Source organism: Mugil cephalus, chromosome 1 (genome assembly GCF_022458985.1).
Source record: "Mugil cephalus isolate CIBA_MC_2020 chromosome 1, CIBA_Mcephalus_1.1, whole genome shotgun sequence".
Lineage (NCBI taxonomy): Eukaryota > Metazoa > Chordata > Actinopteri > Mugiliformes > Mugilidae > Mugil > Mugil cephalus.
In genome coordinates, this window is record NC_061770.1 from 8,232,120 (window position 1) to 8,255,473 (window position 23,354).

Sequence of the window (23,354 nt, forward strand, 5' to 3'; positions counted from 1 at the left end):
ATGCGGATGTTCCCAAGCTTCTGTCTAGATAAACCTGATGGTCGTTCTAAAGTGGCCATTTAAAGCGATTATATCTGAGAATGTGTGATCCGTTTCGTGCATTTGTCAGGTTATTGTAATTATCTTTATTTCCTGATCACAACATTATCAGAGCAGATATTTAAACGAGTGGATGTTTGGCCTTTGAACACGGATCAAAAAAAAAAAAAAAGATAAATATCTGGTTGAGCTCAGATGTCGTTAGACACATTTCAGTGCTAAACATTTTATTTTGAGAAGTCAGATGAATGGCAATGATTAGAGAAATGTGTCTTTATTAAATCACACCCACTTACACTCGTCTTGTGACCGTGTGGAGGGCGATGAAGCCTAGGTTAAGTCAAGTCACTGGTATAAACTACACAGTATTTAAAAGTGGCTCAACCTGTCATTATAAAATGTTGCGTCAGGATAAATGATAATTTTTCTGTACTTTTAATGCTCATATGTTGGTACTTCACGTGAAACTCATTCATAACCTCAAAATATTCTCAACGAACAAGTTTTCACCACATCTCCATTTTGTTCGTTTGTTTTTAAGTATAGCGGCGCCCTCTGCTGGACGTTTCTGGCTTTGTTTGAATGATTCTGGTTTGTCGTCTTTTCATCCATTTATTCACTTGCAGACAACTTCAAAACAAGCTTTTCATTATTTTAGACATTTTCTTAGCATAATAAAAGGACCAGTGACCTGTAGCGTGTAGAGAGTTAACTGCAGACCGTGTGCTCACATGTAGTGTGACGAATGGCCCTCTCTTCGTTACACACGAGTTCAACTTGCAAACAAATCCAAACGTGCACGGTCAGTATTGCAAACAGTTTATTTGTAGTAAATGAAAAGTGTGCCATTCAGTGAGGGGGAAGTAAGAGAGGGCTGGGCAGTCAGGGACGGCTGATGTCTTTGGTCCATACTCTGGTGGAGGGGATGCAGATAAATCGGTGGGAGACAAGAAAAGGCACTTGAGTTTACAGTTGTCTCAGAAAGGTTTTGAGAAGGAGGACACAAGGTCTACCGGAAGAATGAATGAACTAGATGCTTTAACCTCCATTATGCCTAATATGAATATCACATACAAAATGCCCCATGCGAGCACAAAATTATATAGCTACATATATGTATATACAGTAAGGAACTGGAAATAAAGTAGGGTGAAAAGAAGAAGAGAAGGTGACTTGTTGGATTCATCCCCTTTGGAATTCTTTACAGGCCGAGGGAAAGAAAAAAAAAAGGCAGCAACTTCAAACGGGACGAGATTATTTCTTTGGTGACAATCTAATAATCCCTACAGTTCGAAATGTAAAACAAAAATGTTTAAAGGGAGACGGACACTTCAGTCTGAAGATCCTTCTGATATCATAGTCATTTTACTGCCTCTACAAACACAAAACACACGCTGCTTTATCAGCGGTTTGTGACCTCGGACAGGATTCATTCCCTGTGTGAACAGCTGGTTAGCTAAGTTTAGCATGAGCTCGCAAACGAAACACTCAATCTTTGTTTCACATAAAAACCAGAGAAACATCTTGCAGTTTCATCAGCAGCTACATACAGGACCACTCGTTGGTGTAGGGCTGTTGCTAGGCAACCAGCGGGGAGTTTAAGTTACTGTTCGTGACCAACGTATGAATTGGTTGACTTCACTGCCTTGTATGTAGTCACCGAGGAAAATTTCATGTGGTATTAATGAGCTCATAGCTGCTAGTTATTTTGTTTGGACAAGAAACAGATGTGTTTTTTTTTTTTTTTAAGTCATGTTGGGGACAGACCCACAGAAAGATGTTGGACAGAAAACACTCGCTGTAACAACGCTCTAGTTATTATAAGCGTTAAGTTTTTCTCCCACTGGTCACAACGTGCAGCAATGAGCAAACTTCTGTCACTCTGGAAAAAATTTAGAGCTTTATATCACGTTTTGTTTTCAAAGATTTGATTGTTAGAAAGTAAACTGCTCCAGCTGAGTTATGAGTCCCTTGTGAATCCCTTGAGGATGCTTTTTTTTTTTTTTTACCCCCATGGGACCCCACACAGGAACATCTCCCACTGCCATTAAACATGGCTACCTGGGTCCAGTCTTCATGTCAAACTAAGCTAACTGGCTGTTCACAACGTCTTCACATACTCTCTCACATCAAGCATATCTCAGAACGACACCATATTCGTTTAAGTCGCATATTTACCAAAGACTGCAAACAAGTGTACAATATGTTCTCCACAATATTCACTAATTTAACTATTATTTTTTTAAATCTCAAATAATAATAATTGATCAGAAAGCCCAAAAACTGAGGAAAGAAAACACTTAAATTCCTTTTTCAAGAGTCTGCTCGAAGGAAGACGACACATCATGAAGAAGATGCAGCAATAATGTAACAACCGCTTTTTTCCACAACAGCCTCGCAGCTCCGCTTATGTACATAAGTACAAGAAGAATCACCAGGGGTCCCTGTCCCTTAATTAGAGCCCAATGTGAGGAAAACGGCTCAAAACAGAAACAGGCCGTGTTGAAGAATCAGTGTTTTGTTCACAGACTGGACTGGATGAAATTTAAAGCCAACAACAGCCTTGCAGCCATAGAAAAAAAAGAAGAAGAAAAAAAACCTGTGAATACAACAACCCTCCAGTGCATTCATTAGTTTGATCAATTTTACTTCTAACGGTGGAAAGAGTGGCAATAGAAAAAGGGGAAGAATGGATCTTGCACCTTGTTTTCACGTATGTATTTATAAGTCTGCTCTACGAGTACCATCTGTTCAGAAAGCTGTCATGATTATGAAGCAGACATCCATGTTTCTAGAAAGGCAAATGTGAAGTCTGTGACTAAAGGCAAGCACGACATTAACATGTCATTTGTGTGCAGATAACAAGAAAAAACACAAAGAGCAAAACGGTGTGGAAGAAAGTCCAGCTGAATAAATGTTCAGAACTATGAAACAGCATGTGCGCAACAAAGTTTCCTTTGCCGAGAGTTTCAACATATCATTTAACGTCATTCTACAAAAGGTTATGAGCCCTCTCTTAGTTAGAAAATAATGGACAGCAAGCCAAGAACAACATCACACATGATAACCTCACTGGCTAGTGGGAGGGCGACACGTCACTGCCTTAGGCAATATTGAAAAGGAATAGTTTGACATTTTGATAAATGCACTTATTCACTTTGTTGCAGCGTTAAATGAGAAGACTGACACCGCTCTCGTGTCCGTGGTAAACATGAAGCTGCAGACTGCAGCCACTTAGCTTAGCTTCAAGGCTGGAAACCGGGAGAAGGACGCCAACATCATCTTTGCCTCGCACGTAACCCCAGAGGAAAATGTTTCTATACTTTGTTTTCCGCACAAAAAGAAACACGCAAGATAGAAGGAGATACTTGCGGAGCTTTAGATGCACAGCGCGTCACATTAGCATGAGTCACGGCGCCGTTTCTCCCCCTTTCCTGTCACTGTGCTAAGCTAACTAGCTGCTGGCTCTGGGGTTATACTTGGTGTACGGACAGTACACAGCGGTGTCACTGCACTCATTTAATTGGCTAAAAAAAAAAGGGAATGAGTGTATTTAAAGACACACAACTACTCCTTCAAGAGGACCGACTCTGTGTCCACAGAGTTTCACTCAAACACACCTAAGTCCTAGCGTTAACAAGTTCCCTACGGTTTGTAGCAGCCACATGAAAAGCTCTGGATTAGTTTGATATGTCTCATTTATACTTTGAAAAGATTAACGACAGTCTGTAGTGTTGATTGCATGTTTACTCCTCTGATGACAGATCCCTGTTAATGCTAGAACTACGCTTTCCACAGTGAAGGCATTGAAATGGTTCTGGGAGACGAGGCGAGGGAGGGAGGAGGGGGAAGAAAGAAAAAAAAAAAGATGGAATCAGAGATTTGACAAAGCCACAGCAAAAATAGAAAAAGTACTAAGAGTTCAACTTCAATAGTGCACAGATTGTTGCAGGTAATCATGTCAGTCTCTGGCAGACTGCTGAACTGCAAAAACGAATAACAGAGACTGACAATAGCGTAGCAGAGGAATCTCTCAAAGGGGCCTAAAGATAGAAGCCTTAACCAAAGAGGGGAGAAAAGGAAGAGCGGTTACAGAACAGTAAGAGCTTTTCAAGTCTTAAGGATGAATGGATTGATGTAGAGAGGCGGCACTACAGCTCGACTGAAGGAAATATGTAAACTTGTATTCTATTCTTCATTGAAAGGAGTTAATATGGGGGAGTGGGGGGGGGGTGGGCGTGTGGGGCAGAGTAGGGCACGGGGGAGAAAAGGGAAGTGCGGGGGTTAGTAGATGGGTTTGGTTGAGCGGGTGACTTCCACTGTCAAGGGCAGTGCGTTCTTGGAGGCCTTTGGGGCAGCCCGTTGTGAGAAGGTCGGTCTTGGTTGTGGGAGGACGTGGAGGAGTGGGAGGGACCCCTGGAGCTGTTGGAGTGGTGCGAGGACGGGCCGCCGTCGCCCTGGTAGCGGTGGTTAGCGCGGCCGGCGTTCCTCTCGTTGTAGGAGCTCCCGTTGTACCGCTGGCCGCCCGAGTGGTAGCCCTGCCCCTGGAAGGTACGCCTGTTCCCTTGGAAAATCTGACCGAGAGGACGGAGAGTCGGTTACCGGGACAAAGCCAACGTGACCTGACGAAGACGCTTCACGGCCTGAGCTTACCTGTTTGTTTGGCGGAGGTCGGTTTTCGCTGGGAGGGGGTTGGGTCTGGGTGGGGGGAGGGGGATCCACCAAGCTCGGACTGGCGACGGAGGAAGACGTGGAGCTACAGCGGGAACGATTTGAGTAGCCTGTGCGCGGGTGGTAAACTGTACGAGGAGCAGAGCGTTAAATTAGGAACAGAACGGCCTCTCTCACGGAGCAGGGTGTTAGCTCAGTAACCACACGCTAACCAAACACAGACGCAGAGTGTTTAACTTGTCCACATTTATCACCACTTGAATGGTTTTTAGATATAAAAGCTTGTTAGAGTGTCCCAGCCGCAGCCAACTCGACACATTCCTGCTCTGATGTCTATCAATAAAGATAAGCAATGTCGTCAAAGCTCTGATGTAAGGCTGCACCCAGGTAATATTTCTGCTCTTCCACACATTGATTTTCCTCCTCAGTACCTTGAGTATATTAAGGAGCCTTGAACACTGAACTGAAAGTGTGCAACAAAAATCAAGATAAGAAGAGGAAGCTGCACCTGATCCAAAACCAGAGATGCTCGTCTTCAGCGGTTCAATATCAAACGTGAACCTCACAGCTTTCCCAAGGTCCTCGTCGTATTTACGCTCACTCACAAAGTGCTGCAAAAGAAAAAAAAAAGCAAAGAAAAAGAGTTTACCGCTTACAGCCATCAACCAGCATGTTTCAGCCTGGTTTTACTTCAGCTTGTAAAAGGCAGCTGTACAAATCAGCCTTCTCTCCCATTTAGTCAGTGACAAAAAATGAAGTCAGACGAGCTAATGGAGAGACGGCAAAATGAGGTCAGACCGCGGTGGTTCTGTGTAGGCACCTTGATGTCTGCACGTAGTTCGCTCAGCTGCTCCTCTGACATGGATGCAGACTGGTCCGTCAGCCGCCTGAGCTCCTCCGCTTTCTTCTGCCGGGCGTCGAGATTCATCACTGAAAGACAGCGGCACAGACGTGACGTTTAACACACGTGAAACCCATTTCAGCAAGTGTATCCTCAGAGGTGATGTCTAGTTAATGAAGGAGTCATTTATCACCTAACCAAGTATTTTCACGTTTGTCTTCTACAAGTGAGAGAAAAGATTTATACCAACAGCTAAATTCATTCTCCGTTGAGACTGAAGCAAATATTTACAGCTCAGAGATTAACTTTGGTTCATGAAACAGTTTCCCAACATGATAACTACTGTGTTTACATTGACGCTCACAATCAGAATAACAATTCCTTCCGTAACCACCTCTGTCCGAACAGATCGACATGAGCAGATTTAATTTCCAAACCAGATAAGATAAGATAAGGTACGCCTTGTCTTCATCACACAACGGGCAAATTCTCATGGGAGCTGTGGTGTTTAATAATTTCCTTTGGATCTGCTGCAAAAATTTGACTTGGCATTTCTGATGAGACTCTCTCAGTGTGAGCGCCGCCACGCTCCACGTCCGCGAAGCCGCCGATCAGCCGGTTTTAAGGCGGTCGAGCACAGACCCTCCAGTCAACAGGGTGGAAGAAGACATTTTTTCCTTCCTTTTAACAGGCCCACACTCTGTCTCCTGTCTACAGACCCACAGCCAGGACGGATGAGGCTAATCGCGTCGTGGAGTCTTCTAAAAAAATTAGTTTTTGTTTAAATACACAAATGAGAAATCCAGATTCTCAGTTTCAGTTTTCAGTTTAGTGCTTCCTTTACGGGGGCAAACACACATGTAGAGGATGAAGGAGCTCCGAGGAAGGTACGTTTCGAGGAAACCTGGCTTTTTGTAATGTCGAAGAAGCACTCGAGTTTCTTTGCTTTCCTCTCAATTCACCACGCACCTTGCACAAAGACAGCATTGAGTCTCCCTTGACACCTGACACTATTCACTTTTTGGAGGCCCGGAACACACAACACTCTACACTGAGAGGAATAGAGAATAAGAGAGAATGGCCTACTTGTACAAATATGCAGTCTTGCTCTGTCATGTTACACACACACACACACACACACTCTCTGGTATGCTCTAGGTATACAGGGACCCCAAGGGCACCACTGCAGTACCAAGAAACTGGGACTTGCTGTTCCACAACAGCCTTTCTTACTACCTCCGGAAGTGATTTGGGTCAGATTCTTCAGGGCCCTGAGTCAGGTGATCATATTATGAGGAGAATACCAGCAGCTCCAGGGCAAAATGTGGCAAGGGTTCAGTATACATGCTGGAAAACAAAGTACTTACTGGACTCAGCTTTCACTTTGTCCATTTCTCCCAGTAGAGTCACTTCTCTGTCCATTAAACTAGGGGGGAGAAAAAAAAGAGAGAGAGAGAGAGAGAGAGAGAGAGGAGGGGGTTGATTTTAGTCGACTCACTCCGAGATAAGAAATATTGTGCTGCCTGCCGACACTGCACTGAAATCACACAGAAATACCAATAACGTTAAGCAAAAAGGCTGATTCACAACGTTGAATACAGCATCGACAGTGGATGATGATGCAAAACAGTTAGAACAATATTCTCAATTATCATTACAAGCACAGTTTAATTATTAACAGCTACTTAGACAAAAAGAAAAGGAAGAAAAAATATTTGGGAATTCACCGATGACTCGGAGGGATGTAACGATACACTCAACTCACAATACCGGCTTAGCGATGCGATTTTCCCACAACAGAATCAGGTCACAGACAAATTTCAGACAAGAAAACACAATTCTGAGGTGGGATGTAACTTCAAAACACTATGTAATGAACGCATATTTAAAAATATTTAGATATATAAAAACTACAAATTCTACTTTCTCTCTGACAAATTAAAGAGAATCATTTTTATTTCTCTGAGGTAGCGTAAACTGCAATACAACACATATGTCCTCTTAAAAATGCAACTGAGATTATAGTTCATCTTAATAACAAAAAATAAATAATGGAACTTTAAAACACAAACCACATCAAAATAACTAAATGAATAATACAGAATCTCTTCAAATAAACAAACTAAGCCTTGCACGTGTTACTAGTTTGGGATTTACATGTTTTTTTAAGGAAGATCAGCAGTTCTCGTTGCGTCTGAATACCTGACAGTGACGTACGATGTCGAACACGTAGTAACGTGTGATGTCAATCAACTGACTCAAAAATATTTTACGCCCTCTGCTGTTTCAAAAAGGCATTGCGATTCATTTTTCATCTCACATTTGTATCGTTTTTTGCGGTGCATCGTTACATCCCCAGTAACTAGGCGTACGTTTCCCACACCAAGTGATCGAGATAGAACAAACAAAATAAACTGCTAGTGTATGGATGGAACTAGCTCTTCTTGAAGTCACCGCTCGCTCTACTTTTGGACACTCAGAGCCTGCTTTCAGCATGACACGAGCCGTCACATGTCAGACGCTCCAATCGACTGTCACCTTAATCAAAACACCTCATAGTAGATATGAGATCAACTCAAAAATAAATGTAAAAAAAATCACGTATACTCCTGAAGTTTGTTTGTTTACACTGTCACCACAGTGATAGCAATTTCCGACTCGTGGAGAACATCAAACTTGTTCGCTCACTGGGCTCTAGTAGTGTAACAGGAAGTCTAGTTGTTCAATAAGAAGTAATTTACATTCATGTACTTCATGCTCCACCCAGAATGTTTGGCAGCGTGCCAGCTGTTGTCTATCAGCTGTAGTATGCTAATAGCTTTAATTCATCTTATATGATGTAACCAGACCACAGTCTATTTTTACTTACAGTACAGACGCGAATTACATTCAATTAGACGACGCTTTTGAATTAATTTCAAATACACTCGCCACTTTGTACAGATTCATAAGGATCATAAAGACCCTCTACCTGAGCTAATGGACTCCTGGTGATCACTTTAAGTAATGCAGTGAAAAATTATTTTATTTATGTTTTTTTTTTTTTTTTTTTTTTGCTATGGATCAAATTCTGGTATTACAATGAAAGATTGTGAGGGAGCAAATGCATCTGCTATACTACAGACATGATCATTTGTAATGATGTTATTTGGTAAAAGTAATGTTGGGCTGTGACATGAGTGTCTCTGTTTACACCCCTGAGCTGATAAACACTTCTTCCTTTACCATGGTGGGATGACAAGCTGCTCACCAGGGATCCCTTTATACTCAGGGGTTTTCTCTGCGTCTGGTGCAGCATTATAACACCTCTGAACAGTAGACACACATTTATTATCTTTATTATCATTATGTTTGGCAATCACGACATGAGTTGGGCTCCACCCAGGACAAACCCAGTGTGTTTTATTAAATACTCTTTACCGCATGGTTAAGGATTAATCAGATACTAAAAGTCGATTAATATCCATCTCTTCCACTGGAAGATCTAATTATTATACAGTTACGCTTCTGTATTTAAGCTGATGTCTTTTCATTGATTTTTATAATAGAAATTCAGTTTTTCTCTCATTTCTCCATTTATTTTGGTCCATATTCTGCAATAAGTGAGAATGTACTTTTGTTTTAGCTGCTTAAAGGTGAACATCTCGAAATGTATTGAACGTTGTAGGTGTTGAACTGAACCGACATGTCCTTTATCCAAAAGAAAAGACCAGGAGCAGTGGAGCTACACAGATACACAGCAAAACCGAGGCGTCACGTTTCAGCCTTTCAGAATAATAACAGAATATGTTTCTCTGTATGAGAAATTAGAGCAAATAATATCCAATACTTGATACTGATACTTTTAAAGGCCAGTTATTATTAACTCCTAATGATGTTTAACCCTCTATAGATGATAAGGACATAAACTTATAGCATCTGAAGTGTCTTATTATTATTATTATTACTACAATAGAGAAATTACTGCAATTATATCTACAGTTATATATGAACTCCTGTATCAGTTAGTCAGTTTCAGGAAAAACATCTGTAAAAAGCCCTAAATCATCTAATAATAATTAATAGGGCGCCATAAAAGTGACTACAGTTTGAATGTATGAAAGAGTCCATTTCCTATTCTGCAAAGCTGTCTCACCAAGAAGGACAAAGGTTAAGACAAATGCCCTTTGACTCACTGATGTTACAGTGGAGCTTATAAAAGTGCAATAATAGTGCAACAACTACATTATTCCAGGAAGTGAGAGATTAAACCTAGTCCCTTTTATTCATTCCTGTTTGCCTTTTCTCAGCATGAATAGTGGGATAGCAGCACAATATTGATTAGTCAAATAAGACTGATGCCCGACTAAAAAGGAATCTAGTTTAAAACTAGTTTTCAGTCACATCGATTGGCCACAGTCAACATGTGACTATTGAGTTGAGTGCAGACTTTAGCAACTTCTCAGCTACCTACTTATTTACTTCTGCTTTTAACTTGCGCTATGCGTCAGCAGAGCTACACCCATCAGGCATAACATTATGACCATCTTCCTGTGTGTGATGGCAACACAATGTTGTTGGGGGGGGGGGCCTTTGGGTCCCATGGGGCGAGCGGTGGTGAATCAGGCTTGTTCCAGTGCACTGATACTTGATGGATTTGGAGGCCAGGTCAACGTATTTTGCTGCTTTTCATGTTTTGTTTTTTTTTTGTTTTTTTGACAGGTGGCCAGCAAGGAGTCATCTTTGCTACAGGGTGGGGGGGTGGGGGGGTTCCCGGTCTGGTCTAGGTGGATGTTACATGTCTAAGTTTCCCAGCAGAACATTGTATTGTCACAAGATGGTCAATGCTATTCACTTCTAATGTCAGTGGTTTTAATGTTGTGGCTGATCGGTGTATATATCTTGCAGCCCTGTGTGTCCAGGACACTCACGGGTTGATCCAGCATCCCGTTTCATTTCCTGTACCTTTCAGTTTACCACTGTAGCAACGGCAAAAACTATTTTCATAGAAGAATTCATTCTAACCCACAAATTTGATTACACTTTGAATGGAAACAAGGTTTAGCTACAGTCACAGCTACTTAAAGTAAACGTACATACCAGCTTTGGAGCTCAGAAAATGTCTGCTTCATCCTCTTGATGGATGAGTCCATCTCCTCCTTGACCACCATCCTGTAGCGGGTCAGTGAGGCAGTGCATCTCTGCAGGTCCTTCACAGAGCGGTCGATGTTTGGAGCTGAGGAGGCGGCATTAAAGGGGACTTAAGTCGGGTGTTTTTATTCTGCAGCGTTTCGTGACCATAGGAACTAAGTCACTGAAGCAGTGCTACTACACATTTACTCTCAATGCTGAATTCTTAACCATTGCGTTTACATACACAGCTTCATCGAGCTACGCTAAACTCTGGACTTTCTGACCTTGTCCCAGTTTACATGCAACAGAGAAAATCACACCGACGGGAACATGTTCTCCTCCTCCACACTAGGTGGCGATATGCGTTGACCAGTTGACCTATTAGGTCATATAATAAAAAGCTGGAGTCATTCATGTATTTTAAAATGTTCAGCTCCTTCAGCAGGTTTAACGTGAGCGTCTCATCATTTAACCAAAAATCCACATTTCTGGGAGCTTCTACCAAGTTGCTTTTTTTACGCCATACGCCAGCGCAGTGGTTGTGGAGCATGCGCACTCAAGTTGTCTAGTTTAATGCTGACTGAGCATATACATGCCGGGGAAAATTGATTTCCTATTGTACTATCATGGTGTCCTAATCGGATAAGGAGAGTTGCGTGTTTATATGTGCTTTGAGTTGTCCAGTTAGAGTCGGATTAAGGCAATAATTTGTTTTTGTTTTTCACGTGCATGTAAAGTACTGACTGTGAACTACATAGAGGACGATATAACTTGAAAGCTAAAGCTGCCTCACCCATCTTCTTCACGCCTCCTGGACCTTGGTCGTCGCTTGTGGGTGCAAACGAGGAAGAGTGGGGATGAATATTTGAGCCTGGCCTATGTCGGGGCTTGTTGCCTCTGGGACCATGGTGATTCCTCCCTCCCTGCTGGGAGGCGGGACTTGGAGCGCTACCTTGACTTTCTGCTTCTGCACCTGTGACGAGACAAATTACTAGTTTCAAAAGCAACTTTGGACAAGCCAGAACAGTCAAAAAGCCGTTTAGCAGCAAACTTCACAGTGTGAACATTTCACATTAATCTATTCGGGATTCTTTTTTTAATGTGTACTTTGACAATCACACTATTTTAGCACTTTTAAAGTGTTACACATTTTTACGAGGCCAGTGCTTATAAGGGTAAATATGTGACAGGCTGTCAGAACAACCTTTAACTTGTACATACTGTGCGACGCGACAAATCAACTTCTTCATGAGATAAAAAAAAAAAAAAAAAAAAAATCAAATTTTATTCAACACATTTTTGCTGAAGAGCCTCATTTACCGGTGGTTTCGGATGTAGCGGGTTCAGAGTCCAGCTCGGCTGCATCCAGGGAAGCAGAGTCCAACTGCTCACTCAGCGAATCCAACGACTCTCCATCCATTACTGATCCGTTGGCATGAAAGCCGTTCATCTCATCTTTGCCCTCCTCACGTGACGTGACCTCAGGTGGCACGGGCTCGGCTGAGGCCTCTGGCTGAGGCTTGGGCTTCTTTTTCTTCTTGGGCTGAACATGAGGAGATCAGTGTCAGACTCCTTTGTTATCAGCTCTATCCTAACCAGTCAGTGTCATGGATCGATTCAGTGCACAAAGGGAGGCTTTCATTTACACCAAGTCAAGATAAAAGGTTTTGGCACTGTTTACAACCACAGTTCAACATCCGTGGAGGGCACTTAAAACACAAAGCAGCTTCAAATATTTCACATCTCAGAGAGACATAAATATGCCAAATCAATAAAGAGCCACTTCAAATCTAGTCTTTCAGGGTCTTACCTTCTTTTTGCCGGTGACATTCCACTCCTTCAGGATCTCAACTGCGCTGCCTAAAGGTGTAAAACACACACGATGACGATCAAGGTGCTCAGTAACAAAGGGCAGATTCCAAACCTTGTAATATCATCTCAATATCTGAGCGCCCGGAGGTTGTTTAGATACCGCTAAATGAGGAACAAAACAGCCTCTGACGTACGAGGACAACCTTCCTGTTCTATAATTAAACCTGCAAAGCTGAAGGCATGCAAATGACGCTCAACCTCAACACAAGCAACGTATGGCATGCATAATGAAAAGAGGTGCTCTCAAGGTTAGCGACAAAGGCAGGTGGGTGGCATGCCAGGAGAAGTTATATCTCACTAACCAATCAACAAATTACGTGGAATAATAGTGGCAAACAATTCAGGAAGAGATATATGGTCCACTACATAGGAAATGCAAGTATTCTTCTTCGCAAGTAATGCTCGTGAACTCACTTTCTCAGCTTGTTTAAACACAGACATCCTCATACCTTCTAAGAAAGCCTGCACGGCCTTGTCAACGCAGTTCTCAAAATGCTGCAGCACCAGCACGATCTCATTGTTGCTTTTGTTGGGGACAACTGCTCTGACAGCACTGATCTGTGAAGGGGAAAAACAGGACAAATAACACCCAAGTCGATTCAACGTTCACAGAAAACTCACACTGACCAGATTTTAACAGCAGCCAGCTTCAGGACACAGTGTTCAATTCTTGTTGTCATTCGTACAAAATAGAGAAATTAGCGGCTTTAATCTAAATAAGAACATACGCTTTCTAATACGAAAGTGTTGCACTACACCTCATCTGTTTATGTTCAGTTTATGTTGACACAGCATAAGAAAGGCAGTAATCCAACTGCATAATCATTTGAGAGGATGCAGTTTGTGGTGCTGCTAGACTGGAATGAATGAAACTGAAAAGTGTTTTGTTATTTAGCCCAGCCCACTGAATAAAATGGAGTTGTCGAAATAAAAGAAACGCGCACAATACAGTTCAGTTCAATAGTCGTACAAATCACAGCATCAAAATGAAAACACGGTTAAGTCAACATCTGTCTCAGTTATTTTAAACTAATGCCGAATACCCTCATGAAACTTAGATTCAGTATCGGTCTGTTAAAATAAAATGCATTTGCTTTCAGTAGGAAGTAGCAAGTGTGTGTACAATTTCAAAAATAAAACTGAAACGGTTTTATGACCTTTGGCAGCCATCGTTGTTTTTATAGGAAGACTTGCCACGTTGTAGCATTGGTTATCATTTAATTCAGTGGCTCTGTTAAAGCGACCTCACAAAACTTATTAGTAGAAGTCAAAATGCAATGAACCAGCCACTAAAAACACAGCAGTGAAACTGTGCGCTGTCCTATTTTCCTTAAACTGCTCCATGATAGATTACATAGATTAAACAGCTTTAGTAACACAGTGAGTCCCAGTCATGACATATCATCATAATACATTTAAAGATATGTAAAACATGTCAGGAAACTAATAAAATAACTCTGATTAAGAAAGGGAAGGCGTCAAGGTTCACGGGTTAGCTCCAAACTGCTGAAGCAGTAACTGTTGCTCCCGCTCAGACAAGTTGCTTTCTCGTATTTAACTGTTGCCAAAAGGCAGCGTCTCCAGGAAACTCCCGTGCTGACTCAAGCTTAATGAAACTGAATGTCAAAGCTTAGCCCTGTCCACGTTTTAGGAGCAGATCCGAAGCCAGAGATGACCAAAAAAAAAAAAAAATTTGTGATAAGTAGCTCCAGGTGTATCGCGTCACTAGAAAACGCAGCGGTGCACAGCGTGAAATCTTCTTACCTTCTCCTTCATCCTCTCAGCCGTTCCTCCCTGGGACATGACCATTTTTGACCGAGTGTCAAACACCACCCCAGACGTATCTGGGAAAACATAGCGAAAACTAAACTCCATTGTCTGTTCAGGCACTGAATTGAATTTGCAAACCACGTCATTTGCAAAACAAACCCACCGCCGGACATCTTCACAGAGGTTTCCTGGAAAAAAAATTATAGCTGGCTTCGATTCTTATTCCCATTACAATGCCTGATTTGCTTTTTGCGAAAGCCAACGCGTGTGTAGCCGCGTTCATCTACATGACGAACAAATCAAAGAGTATTCAAGCCGTCTGATAATTCTGTAATAGATTTGTTCCATAGACATGTGCGCAACATGTGAAGATGAAGACGGCTTCATCAGAGTGTGCTGTGGAGGGGGAAGGTTGTGTTTTTAAGGCATTTAAGGAGAACCTCCTGGAATTTGCGTCTGGTTTAAATGACTAATAACCAATGAAAGCCTTCAGGATCCTCTCATCGGAGGCAGGATAAATTTTTCAAGAAACAGCTGAGTCACAGTTAGAGAAAGGTCAATGAACATTTCTTTTAAATGATAAACAAAGTATACAGCTGACTGTGAAGAGTAAAGTCCAAAGATAATCTATGGCCATTTAAAGACAAGAAAAAAAAAAACTGCTGAGCACGGGTAAAAGTTGTTTTCCTTCTGCATGAAAGTAGGTTAAAGTCATAGTAAATATGTATAGATCAAATTCACCGTAAGTGTTGGTCATTTCTGGATAACTCCACAGTAATGCACATATTTACTAGTTACATAATTTACAGCTACAACCTACTCATAACAATAAAAAGACAATAATATTTTGTCAGCTTATTGGTAAAGGTTTTATGAATCACATACCCCTTTGGCTGTTTTTCTTCGCCATGTTGTCACACAGGAGTCTCCAGAGAAACGCTGCGATGTAACACTTCAGACGTATTTAAACCGGTGTTCAAAAGAAGGCTCCAAATGCTTTAACTCTCGGTTTGAGTTGTTCTCACTGGACACGATGCCAACAAGGCTAATCAACTGGCAGGAGGTTTGGAAGAAGGAGTATCAGATCCAGGACTTCACCATTTAGTCAAAGATTCAGGTTTCTTCCTTTTTTCTTTTTTTTCTTCAGCAAGTTGATCCAAATCTGTGGGAGAAAGAAAGGCAGAAAGTTGGTGACGAAAACAGCCAGAATCTATGATTCAGGAAAAGAAAAAAAAAAAACTACATAAAAAGTGAACTGTGGTCATGCAGTATATGCACAAAATCGCTGCATTAAGAAAAAAAAAAAAAACATAAAAATGAACGCAAATCAAATGAAATCCATTTCCGCTGGCTATAAAATATGAATGAAAAACAGATTTCAATAAATTATTGTCTGTCTGGCTGTGCATTCTCGAAAAAATCTGCAGTTAATATTGTCCTTGGCAGAATCGCTGCATTTATGTTGGGAAGGAAAAAGTTAGCAGGGCCACAGACAGCAACACATCTTTGAAGGGTATTTCCTTTTTCTCAGCTCTCTGCAGGAGTGGTGGGTGATAATGATGTGAACGGAGAACTTACACGAAGCCGTCGCGGTCTGGGCCTTTTGAATGAGCCAATGATTACTGCGTGTGATAAAAAAAAAAAAAAACCCGATATATGTTTTAAGCATGATCAAAAACTAGCTCCGACCTTTTAGGTTGTACTGGTGCTGCACACAGTTACTTGAGGATGCCAGGACCGTGTCTGAATTTATTTTTATCTTGATTTTGTTAGTGTTGATAAAATTATCAGGCGTCTGATAAGAGGTTTCTTTAAGCTGTAGTGCAAAAAGCTACATAATACGTTGTAGACAATCAATACTGTCCACATGCTCTCGCCGAGTGCCACATCCACGTTTGACTGAATCACGTTTATTCTGGCCTTAGAAATAAACGCTCCAACCGGATGACCTCCAGTAACCATGTTTTACGGGCCAGCTGTTCCCTGCTTTAGGTTTCTCTTTCTGCTCTTGTTTCTCTTGAAAGGGAAACTTTAAAAAACGCTGTTCAAACCCACACCCTCCTGATTAGGACTTGGCATGCCACAGTCCTGGTTCCACCACACCTTCACGGACGTCACAAGCACGATCAACAAGTGTCACCCGCAGCCAGCCATTCACGCACACAACTAGGATGCACTGTGTTTATCAAGAGGGATGGTGCTGGGATCTTCAGGGGCGGCCAGGTGCACTTGCGTCGAGGGATGAAGAAAAGTCGGAGCGCAAATGGAAAGTTTGCTTAGTCACATCTTAAGGGAAGATGGATGTGTGTGAAAACATGAGCAGGATGGACAGTCTAAGATGCCACCGGCTTCTGTGAAGGCTCACATTTTCTAATCACGTCATTGAAATAAACGAGTCTCCTGGCAGAAGGGGCTAATTAAACACCAGACACCCAGATATGTCTAATTAAAGCAGGAAGTGTCGAGATCAGCCGGCTAATCAGATCTCTGTCAACTCCTGCTGCAGCTTAGCTAGCATCCTGTAATGTATCCTAAATCAAAGTCCGGGTCTCTTGGCTTGCTGCAGGACACACACTGGCCTCTGGGACGGCTGAGCAACACCTCCAGACCAAAAGGGCTTCCTTTCAATCCCAGAAAAAAAAAAAAAAAAAAAAAAAAAATGAACCTCTTCTCCTGTGAAAAGGAGCCAAGCACTGACCATCAGACAGACCAAACACCGCTACAGCGTGACACCTACCGGTTATGAAACAGCTTATCTAACACGTACGCCAACTTCTATCTACAACGATCCTTGCACAATAAGAGTCCGTGGTCCGGACCTTTCATTTCGGAGTCCGGTCGGTCCCCACTAGCCTGCTAGCATTACCTAGCCTTACATGATTAGCTTAGCTCCGCTCCAGTGGCCTCGTCCATTCGCCTGTGGCTCCGAAGTCGCAACGCAACACGAACAAACACTTAACGCTGCACAAAAGTGCAAAAACGCCTTATTTCTGGGGGGGGACCGGTGAACGCAGCCTCCTCGTCTGACCTCAGCGCAGCTTTTATTGGCCAGGGATGTGTTAGCTATCATCTACGGACGGATACTCAGCTCTGCCGCTAAATAGATGAGCGCACATTAAAAGCCGTGTGTGATTTACTCGGATAAAACGGTGCACAATGGTTAAACAAAGGATTAAATACGTACTTGGCAGCAGAGTGAACAGTAGCTTCTGGAAACGGGTTACCGCACCTCCTACCGCCAGACAGCCGTCTTTAATGCCGAGTAGTCTGCTCCTGACTGACTGACTCTGGGCAATATTTTCCTCCACAGGCTCCCGCAGGGTTGCCAGGTTGGACGAGGACAACCCCTATTTAAATTAGTCTCAACCCGGATTGTAAATGTGAGATGACGCTGAGGAAATAATCAACCGTAACATAAAGGACTCTCTGCTCATTTGAGTAGCTGCGTCAACCATTAACCTCACCTGTATGTCCCTCTGTGATCAGAAATAGAAACTTTAAGAAAGTCTCTTTACTATCTAATCTCAATACATTTTCCTTGTCTACTCTTAGAACTTACTTATTACATCAGACCTTGAGCTAAAAGTTTGAAGAAATAAATAATTATATAATATTATAATACAATCTGTTAACTATTATTATCGTGACTGAATATTCCTATTATTCCATTATTTCTTGTTTGCTCATTTCACAAAATCTATGTGTAACACTCATGTATGCAACCATCGACAACTACAGTGCACAGAAATAATGTCTGCTTCCTTCTTTTTACACGATCTGTTTATTTTGGTGGTTTACTTGAATGTCGTCACAGTTGTGGTAGATGAAGACGAATGATTATATAAACCACAGGTTGTTAGCCTGATACCATAACTGCCTGCGTCTCTGTTTGACTAACTGTTGCAATATCAATAAAAATACCAAAGTGCTTCTAAAAATTGTGTTTTTTATTGTTTTCTGAGCATGCAAGTAGGCTAATGATATATTATATGTAACTATTGTTTTATCTCCACTTTTTTTTTCAATGTGTTTCAATGTGTGTCTCACCAAATAAAAATACAAGTCTATACATAAGGTAAGATAAGACAATTCTTTAATTTATCCCACAGAAAGTATAAAAACAACGCATACAAATCTACAAAAATGTTCAAGTGATATTTATCTGAATAAACCCACAAGTTTTGGAGTGAGCTGGTGTCTTTACAACCTTGGATGATTTGTGTGCTTTGAGTACCTGGAAAAGGAAACCAATATTGTATTGTTTAATAAATTACATTTGTGCAACAGCTTCAAGTTATTTCCCAGATTAATATTTTGTACAATGTTTATGTTTATAGAACATAACATTTTAATAGACTGAAATGGCCAGTCCCACATGGAGCAGTTAAAATTGGCACTAGATCAAAACACTACTGAAACCATTTACTATATTAATTTCATAAATAAAGTGTATTGTGCACCACTATCCAAATTTAATGAATTTACTGTCACAAAAGAATGAACTTAATGTAAATGTTTTTATTAGAGGCCATTGTCACTTTGGACAATGAGTGCAGCGACTGCAACCAAATAATCACGCGGTGCTGGCCTACGCATTAATAATTATCTAATAATATAATAGACACTTTCATTTTGATACACTTTATAGTTTGAATTGGTTTGTTGGCCTTAATTTACTTTACTCGGTGATTTTAAATCGTCCCTGTTGTTAAACCAGTTAACCATCCAAACCTGGCAACCCACGGTCCACGTCGTCATTTCCGAAGTCGAAAAAAAAGGGTTCACTCGGTTTGCTACCTTGCACCGCCCGGTCTCCCTCCCGCCGTCACCGTCTTAAGTAGCCGTCCACGCTGCCATGACAGTTCTCACCTCGAGTGAAAGAACAACTTTAAAGCAAATGTGGAAGAAACTGTAGCAGTTCAGTGCTTCTGTGTGTGGGAAAAGGGGACGTTTGGGGTACACCGCTACTGACCGAGTGAGGGGAGCGGAGCGGAGCAGCATTACACCAAAATGGCAACCCCCTATGTAACAGATGAATCCGGTAAGGATCGAGACTCATGGCTGGAAATAAAACATTAAACACATCAACTACAGCCGAGGCACTGCCCGTGTTCTCCTCCTGTAGCAGTGATCGTAGACATAAATACATATCTGTGGCAGCGATGGTCAGTGAAGACGCGTTTACCACGCTGTTCATTCAAAGGTTTTATTTAGCAGCTAGCTAATGCTAATAGCAGCTAGTTAGCTTGTTGCTATCGCACTATATTAGTTATCAGTGAAAATACTACAGTGTTTATACCATATCGCTACCAAGAGCACATCCACACTGTAACTTTTAGGTTATCAGAGTTCCAGTTTGCCACATTATATCTTTAAGTTGTCTCATTAGCAGTCTGATGCTACTTTAGCTGCTAGCTTTGCCACATTGTGCTAATGTTGTGACGGAAAACGGCTCCCGGAGATGTAAAATGTCAGAACATTTATTCACAGTATAGATGCAAGTAAAGATTATTTTTATTTTTGACTAATCTGTCGATTTTTTTTAATTAAATGTTATTTTAAACAAAATTCTCAGTGGTAAAATCTAAATATTTTTAATGTACAATAAGGATGAACATCAGAATAACAAACGTAATGTAATCCAATTACATTCATTAATCAGATATCAAAAACCGACTGGGATTGGTGACTGTACTAAACATCATTCATCAGCAAGAAGCCAGAACAATTTAAAAAAAAAAAAAAAAAAAAAGTTAAGCAAATAAGTTTAACATATGCAGTAAATTAAACCATTAAACCGGGAAAGGAGATTCAACAGTTTATAGGTGGAAAAAAACGAAAACATAAACGCGAATATCTCTTTATAGGAAATCTGTCAAATTTAATACCTGACAAATCAAGGTACCTCAAGTGTTTTATTCTCACATTAACCTGCGCTATGACATTCTTGTAGCTAAATAAAGCATTGAAGACCTCACACAGTTACTGACTAAACATTTACATTTACAGCATCGTATTGATCCAAAAATTACACATACAATATATTATATACAGTGGCCCGATGACCTGTTGGGATTATTGTGGTTGATGCATTGGTTTTCCTGTTGAGACTCAGTGTTGCACAGTGACATCTGGTGGTTTGCAAAGTTTGAAGCTGCCCAGTGACAACTGGTCGGTTTTACAGTGTCAGTTGTTTCACATTGTTATTTATTAAATCTATATTTTAATCTAGTTAAAAGCTACAGCAGACGCACATATTACTGTACTTAAACTATTATTAAATACCAGGTAATGGGAAAAAAAGCAAGTAGTGATTTTTCTTTCTTAGCATGAAGTTTAGCTGCAGAACATTCAAAATAAAGAACCAAATATAATTTTGAGCGTTGTTTTAAATGTTTATCTGTACACTTAAAGTGATGATGCCAGTTTTTGATTTCAATATGACAATGTTGCCTCCACATTTCCAGTCTGTTTTGCACAGAGTCTGTGTGTGTTTCATAACTGTGTTCTGTTTGTCGGTCTCCAGGAAAATACATTGCTGCCACGCAGCGACCTGATGGAACATGGAGGAAGCCGAGGCGGGTGAAGGATGGTTATGTCCCTCAGGAAGAAGTCCCTGTGTAAGTGCACTTCTTGTCTCCCTACAGCCATAAACATAATCTAATTGTGATGTATAGATGACCAGAGGTATTAGAATGGCCTGTTATTGGTTAGAAATGACTAGGGAGCAAAGTGGCGTGTTTGTCAATTACATTTTTTGTCGTTTTAGGTATGAAAACAAGTTTGTGAAGTTTTTCAAGAGCAAACCCGACCTGCCGCCCGGCCTGAACCCATCTGAGGCAGCTCCGCCGCAGCAGCAGCAGCAGCAGCAGAAGATCCCTGGATGTGGGGAAAGCGAGCAAGCCGGTCTCTCGAAGTCCGCCAAGCGCAACATGAAGCGCAAAGAAAAACGAAAACAGCAGCAGCACCAGGATGAAGATGCAGACGTGGAGTTGGTGAGCGATGCCATGGAGAATGTGTCTGTTTCAGAGGGCGGTGACTCGGCAAACAAGACGGCGGCGCCGGCTTCTGTCTCGTGTTCCAAGGACTCGTCAGAAGCAGCAGCCGAAAAGGCCAAGAAGATTAAAAACCTGAAAAAGAAGCTGCGGCAAGTCGAGGAGCTGCAGCAAAAAGTGGACTCAGGGGAAATAAAGCAGCCAACAAAGGATCAGCTGGAGAAGCTGGGTCGGGCAAAGGCCTTACAGGAGGAGTTAGAGCAGCTGGAGCGCGATTCTTGAAGCAATAAAGAAGCCGATGAGTGACAGACTGAACTTACAAACTACAGACAGCACAGGAAGGGACCTTTGCAGCTTTGTGATCATGGCTTCCACTAAACACATTCTACCTATTTGATACTCATTATGAACTTCAGAAGCAAACACAGTCCCAGCATCAGTAAAGCGGAGAACGACAGGACACCCGGGCTCCACTAGACCGTTTTCTGAACGACGATGTGACTCCTGCTCATACACTCGCATTGGCCAGCCCAGCTATTTTTAAACAGACCATTGTGACTTGTGCATGTCTGTTCTTTCCATTTTGTACCTTTCAGATCATCAGGAAATCACTTACACTATAATAAAAAAAAAACTAATGTTGAGTCTGCACAGTCATTACGTTATGAAATAAATGCTGTATAAAGTGTTTATCTCATGTTGCTTTTTAGTAAAACTGGCTCCGTAGAGTGGATGGACTGGAACATTACTTTGGAAATTAATTGTTACAAACACAAATATATTTTCAGAAACATTTATAGGCTTAGTAGATATAGAGATAAGTCCGTATTCTGTATTTTCCATATGTCAACAAATACCATTAAAAAAAAACAACAACAACAACAATGACCTGATACTAAGTTTTACCTGTGTAGCTGAAGCCTGGGTTTATTTTTCTGTGCCGTAGAGCTCCATGGATGTTCAAGAAAATATTAAAACCACACAAATGAGCCACATTGTTGAAACGTCCCTTTACTGTAACCATCAACACCAGCACCGTAGTTTATTTAGGAAATCAAACATACACAATGACATAAACCATGTTGCTGCTGGAGCTGCTCAAAATATGGATTGTTGGATTAATTCGCAGCTGAAAATAGTCCCCCCCTACAAACTCACCCTTTTTAGGATATTTGTTCAGTTTCAGTTTTCAGGTAAAATATTAAAACTACAAAAGTCAGGTGTATATTGGTGTGGAGATGAGTTATTCTCCACTGTTTCTTAAGGGGCAGCCCAGCAATTAAATCTTGTGCTTTAATAAATTTGGGATACAGAAGCACATAATGCACATAACCGAGTAGATCTTCTAATGACGACTTACTGCATCATGTCACGATGTCTCTCTGCTCAACTTTTTATGTAGCATCTTAAACACCAGTCTTACGTGAACAGATCCATGAATTCTAATGTTGCAATAAAAACAGTGAGCTGCACCATGAGCTACAACATCAGCTCTGTGTCTTTCTTTTCACTTTTGTGTTTCTTTATGTTTTGCAAAATAAAGTTGATTTTGTGACGTAACAACACGTTATCAGTGAATTACTGGGATAACTGCAGAGAAATTAAAAGTCTGACCTTTCTCAGGCGAGTTCTGAACCACTCATGTTCCCGCTCCGTTAGTTTCTTGTACATTTTCCCACACTTATTTTTTTATTTTTTTTATGAGATGGTAAATTATGATTATGACAGTAACTTCTTTTCTTTTCTTATAGGATTAAAGAAGTTAAGAAAAAAAAAACACAAAACAACAATAAAGACACCTTTAGAGTTTTTAAAAAAATTTTTTATAGAGAATAAGACAGCCTCCTCTCAGAACGCCTGTTTGAACTCAATGTGTATAATTAGTGGTGTGTCTCCTTAAACACAAAACTGTGTACTCTCTTTTGTGTTTCTTTTTTGCAGTTTTTTTTTCCTGCTAATTACTATTTTAAATACATGCAAAACCATCACTAACATGACTGATGCATTATTTGCTGATGTCGTCTTTGCAGGGCTTGTTCAGATCACAATATATG

At 41.1% G+C, this 23,354-nt stretch overlaps 2 protein-coding genes across 2 annotated transcripts; one reads left to right on the forward strand and one right to left on the reverse strand.

Moving 5' to 3' along the window:
* Positions 1 to 846: 846 nt before the first annotated feature.
* On the reverse strand, positions 847 to 17,627 carry spats2 (spermatogenesis associated serine rich 2). The gene is made up of 13 exons (XM_047583017.1): positions 17,490 to 17,627; positions 15,191 to 15,467; positions 14,300 to 14,379; positions 12,985 to 13,093; positions 12,474 to 12,523; positions 11,984 to 12,206; positions 11,457 to 11,636; positions 10,631 to 10,766; positions 6,919 to 6,977; positions 5,531 to 5,640; positions 5,219 to 5,321; positions 4,693 to 4,838; positions 847 to 4,613 (listed from the first exon to the last, which is right to left on the reverse strand). Exons 2-13 carry the CDS (start codon positions 15,213 to 15,215, stop codon positions 4,362 to 4,364), a joined length of 1,473 nt encoding a protein of 490 aa, XP_047438973.1. The 5' UTR covers positions 15,216 to 15,467; positions 17,490 to 17,627; the 3' UTR covers positions 847 to 4,361.
* A 1,459-nt stretch (positions 17,628 to 19,086) lies between these two features.
* pym1 (PYM homolog 1, exon junction complex associated factor) lies at positions 19,087 to 22,860 on the forward strand. The gene is made up of 3 exons (XM_047609741.1): positions 19,087 to 19,346; positions 20,832 to 20,925; positions 21,075 to 22,860. Exons 1-3 carry the CDS (start codon positions 19,316 to 19,318, stop codon positions 21,580 to 21,582), a joined length of 633 nt encoding a protein of 210 aa, XP_047465697.1. The 5' UTR covers positions 19,087 to 19,315; the 3' UTR covers positions 21,583 to 22,860.
* The last annotated feature ends 494 nt before the right edge of the window (positions 22,861 to 23,354 follow it).

Coding starts and splice junctions, on each gene's coding strand:
- pym1 (XM_047609741.1), top strand. CDS start 19,316: ATGGCAACCCCCTATGTAACAGATGAATCCG. Junction 19,347..20,831: donor CTATGTAACAGATGAATCCG/GTAAGGATCGAG, acceptor GTCGGTCTCCAG/GAAAATACATTGCTGCCACG. Junction 20,926..21,074: donor CCTCAGGAAGAAGTCCCTGT/GTAAGTGCACTT, acceptor TTGTCGTTTTAG/GTATGAAAACAAGTTTGTGA.
- spats2 (XM_047583017.1), bottom strand. CDS start 15,215: ATGGCGAAGAAAAACAGCCAAAGGG. Junction 5,641..6,918: donor CAAAGTGAAAGCTGAGTCCA/GTAAGTACTTTG, acceptor GCTGTCTTTCAG/TGATGAATCTCGACGCCCGG. Junction 4,614..4,692: donor GACCTCCGCCAAACAAACAG/GTAAGCTCAGGC, acceptor CCTCTCGGTCAG/ATTTTCCAAGGGAACAGGCG.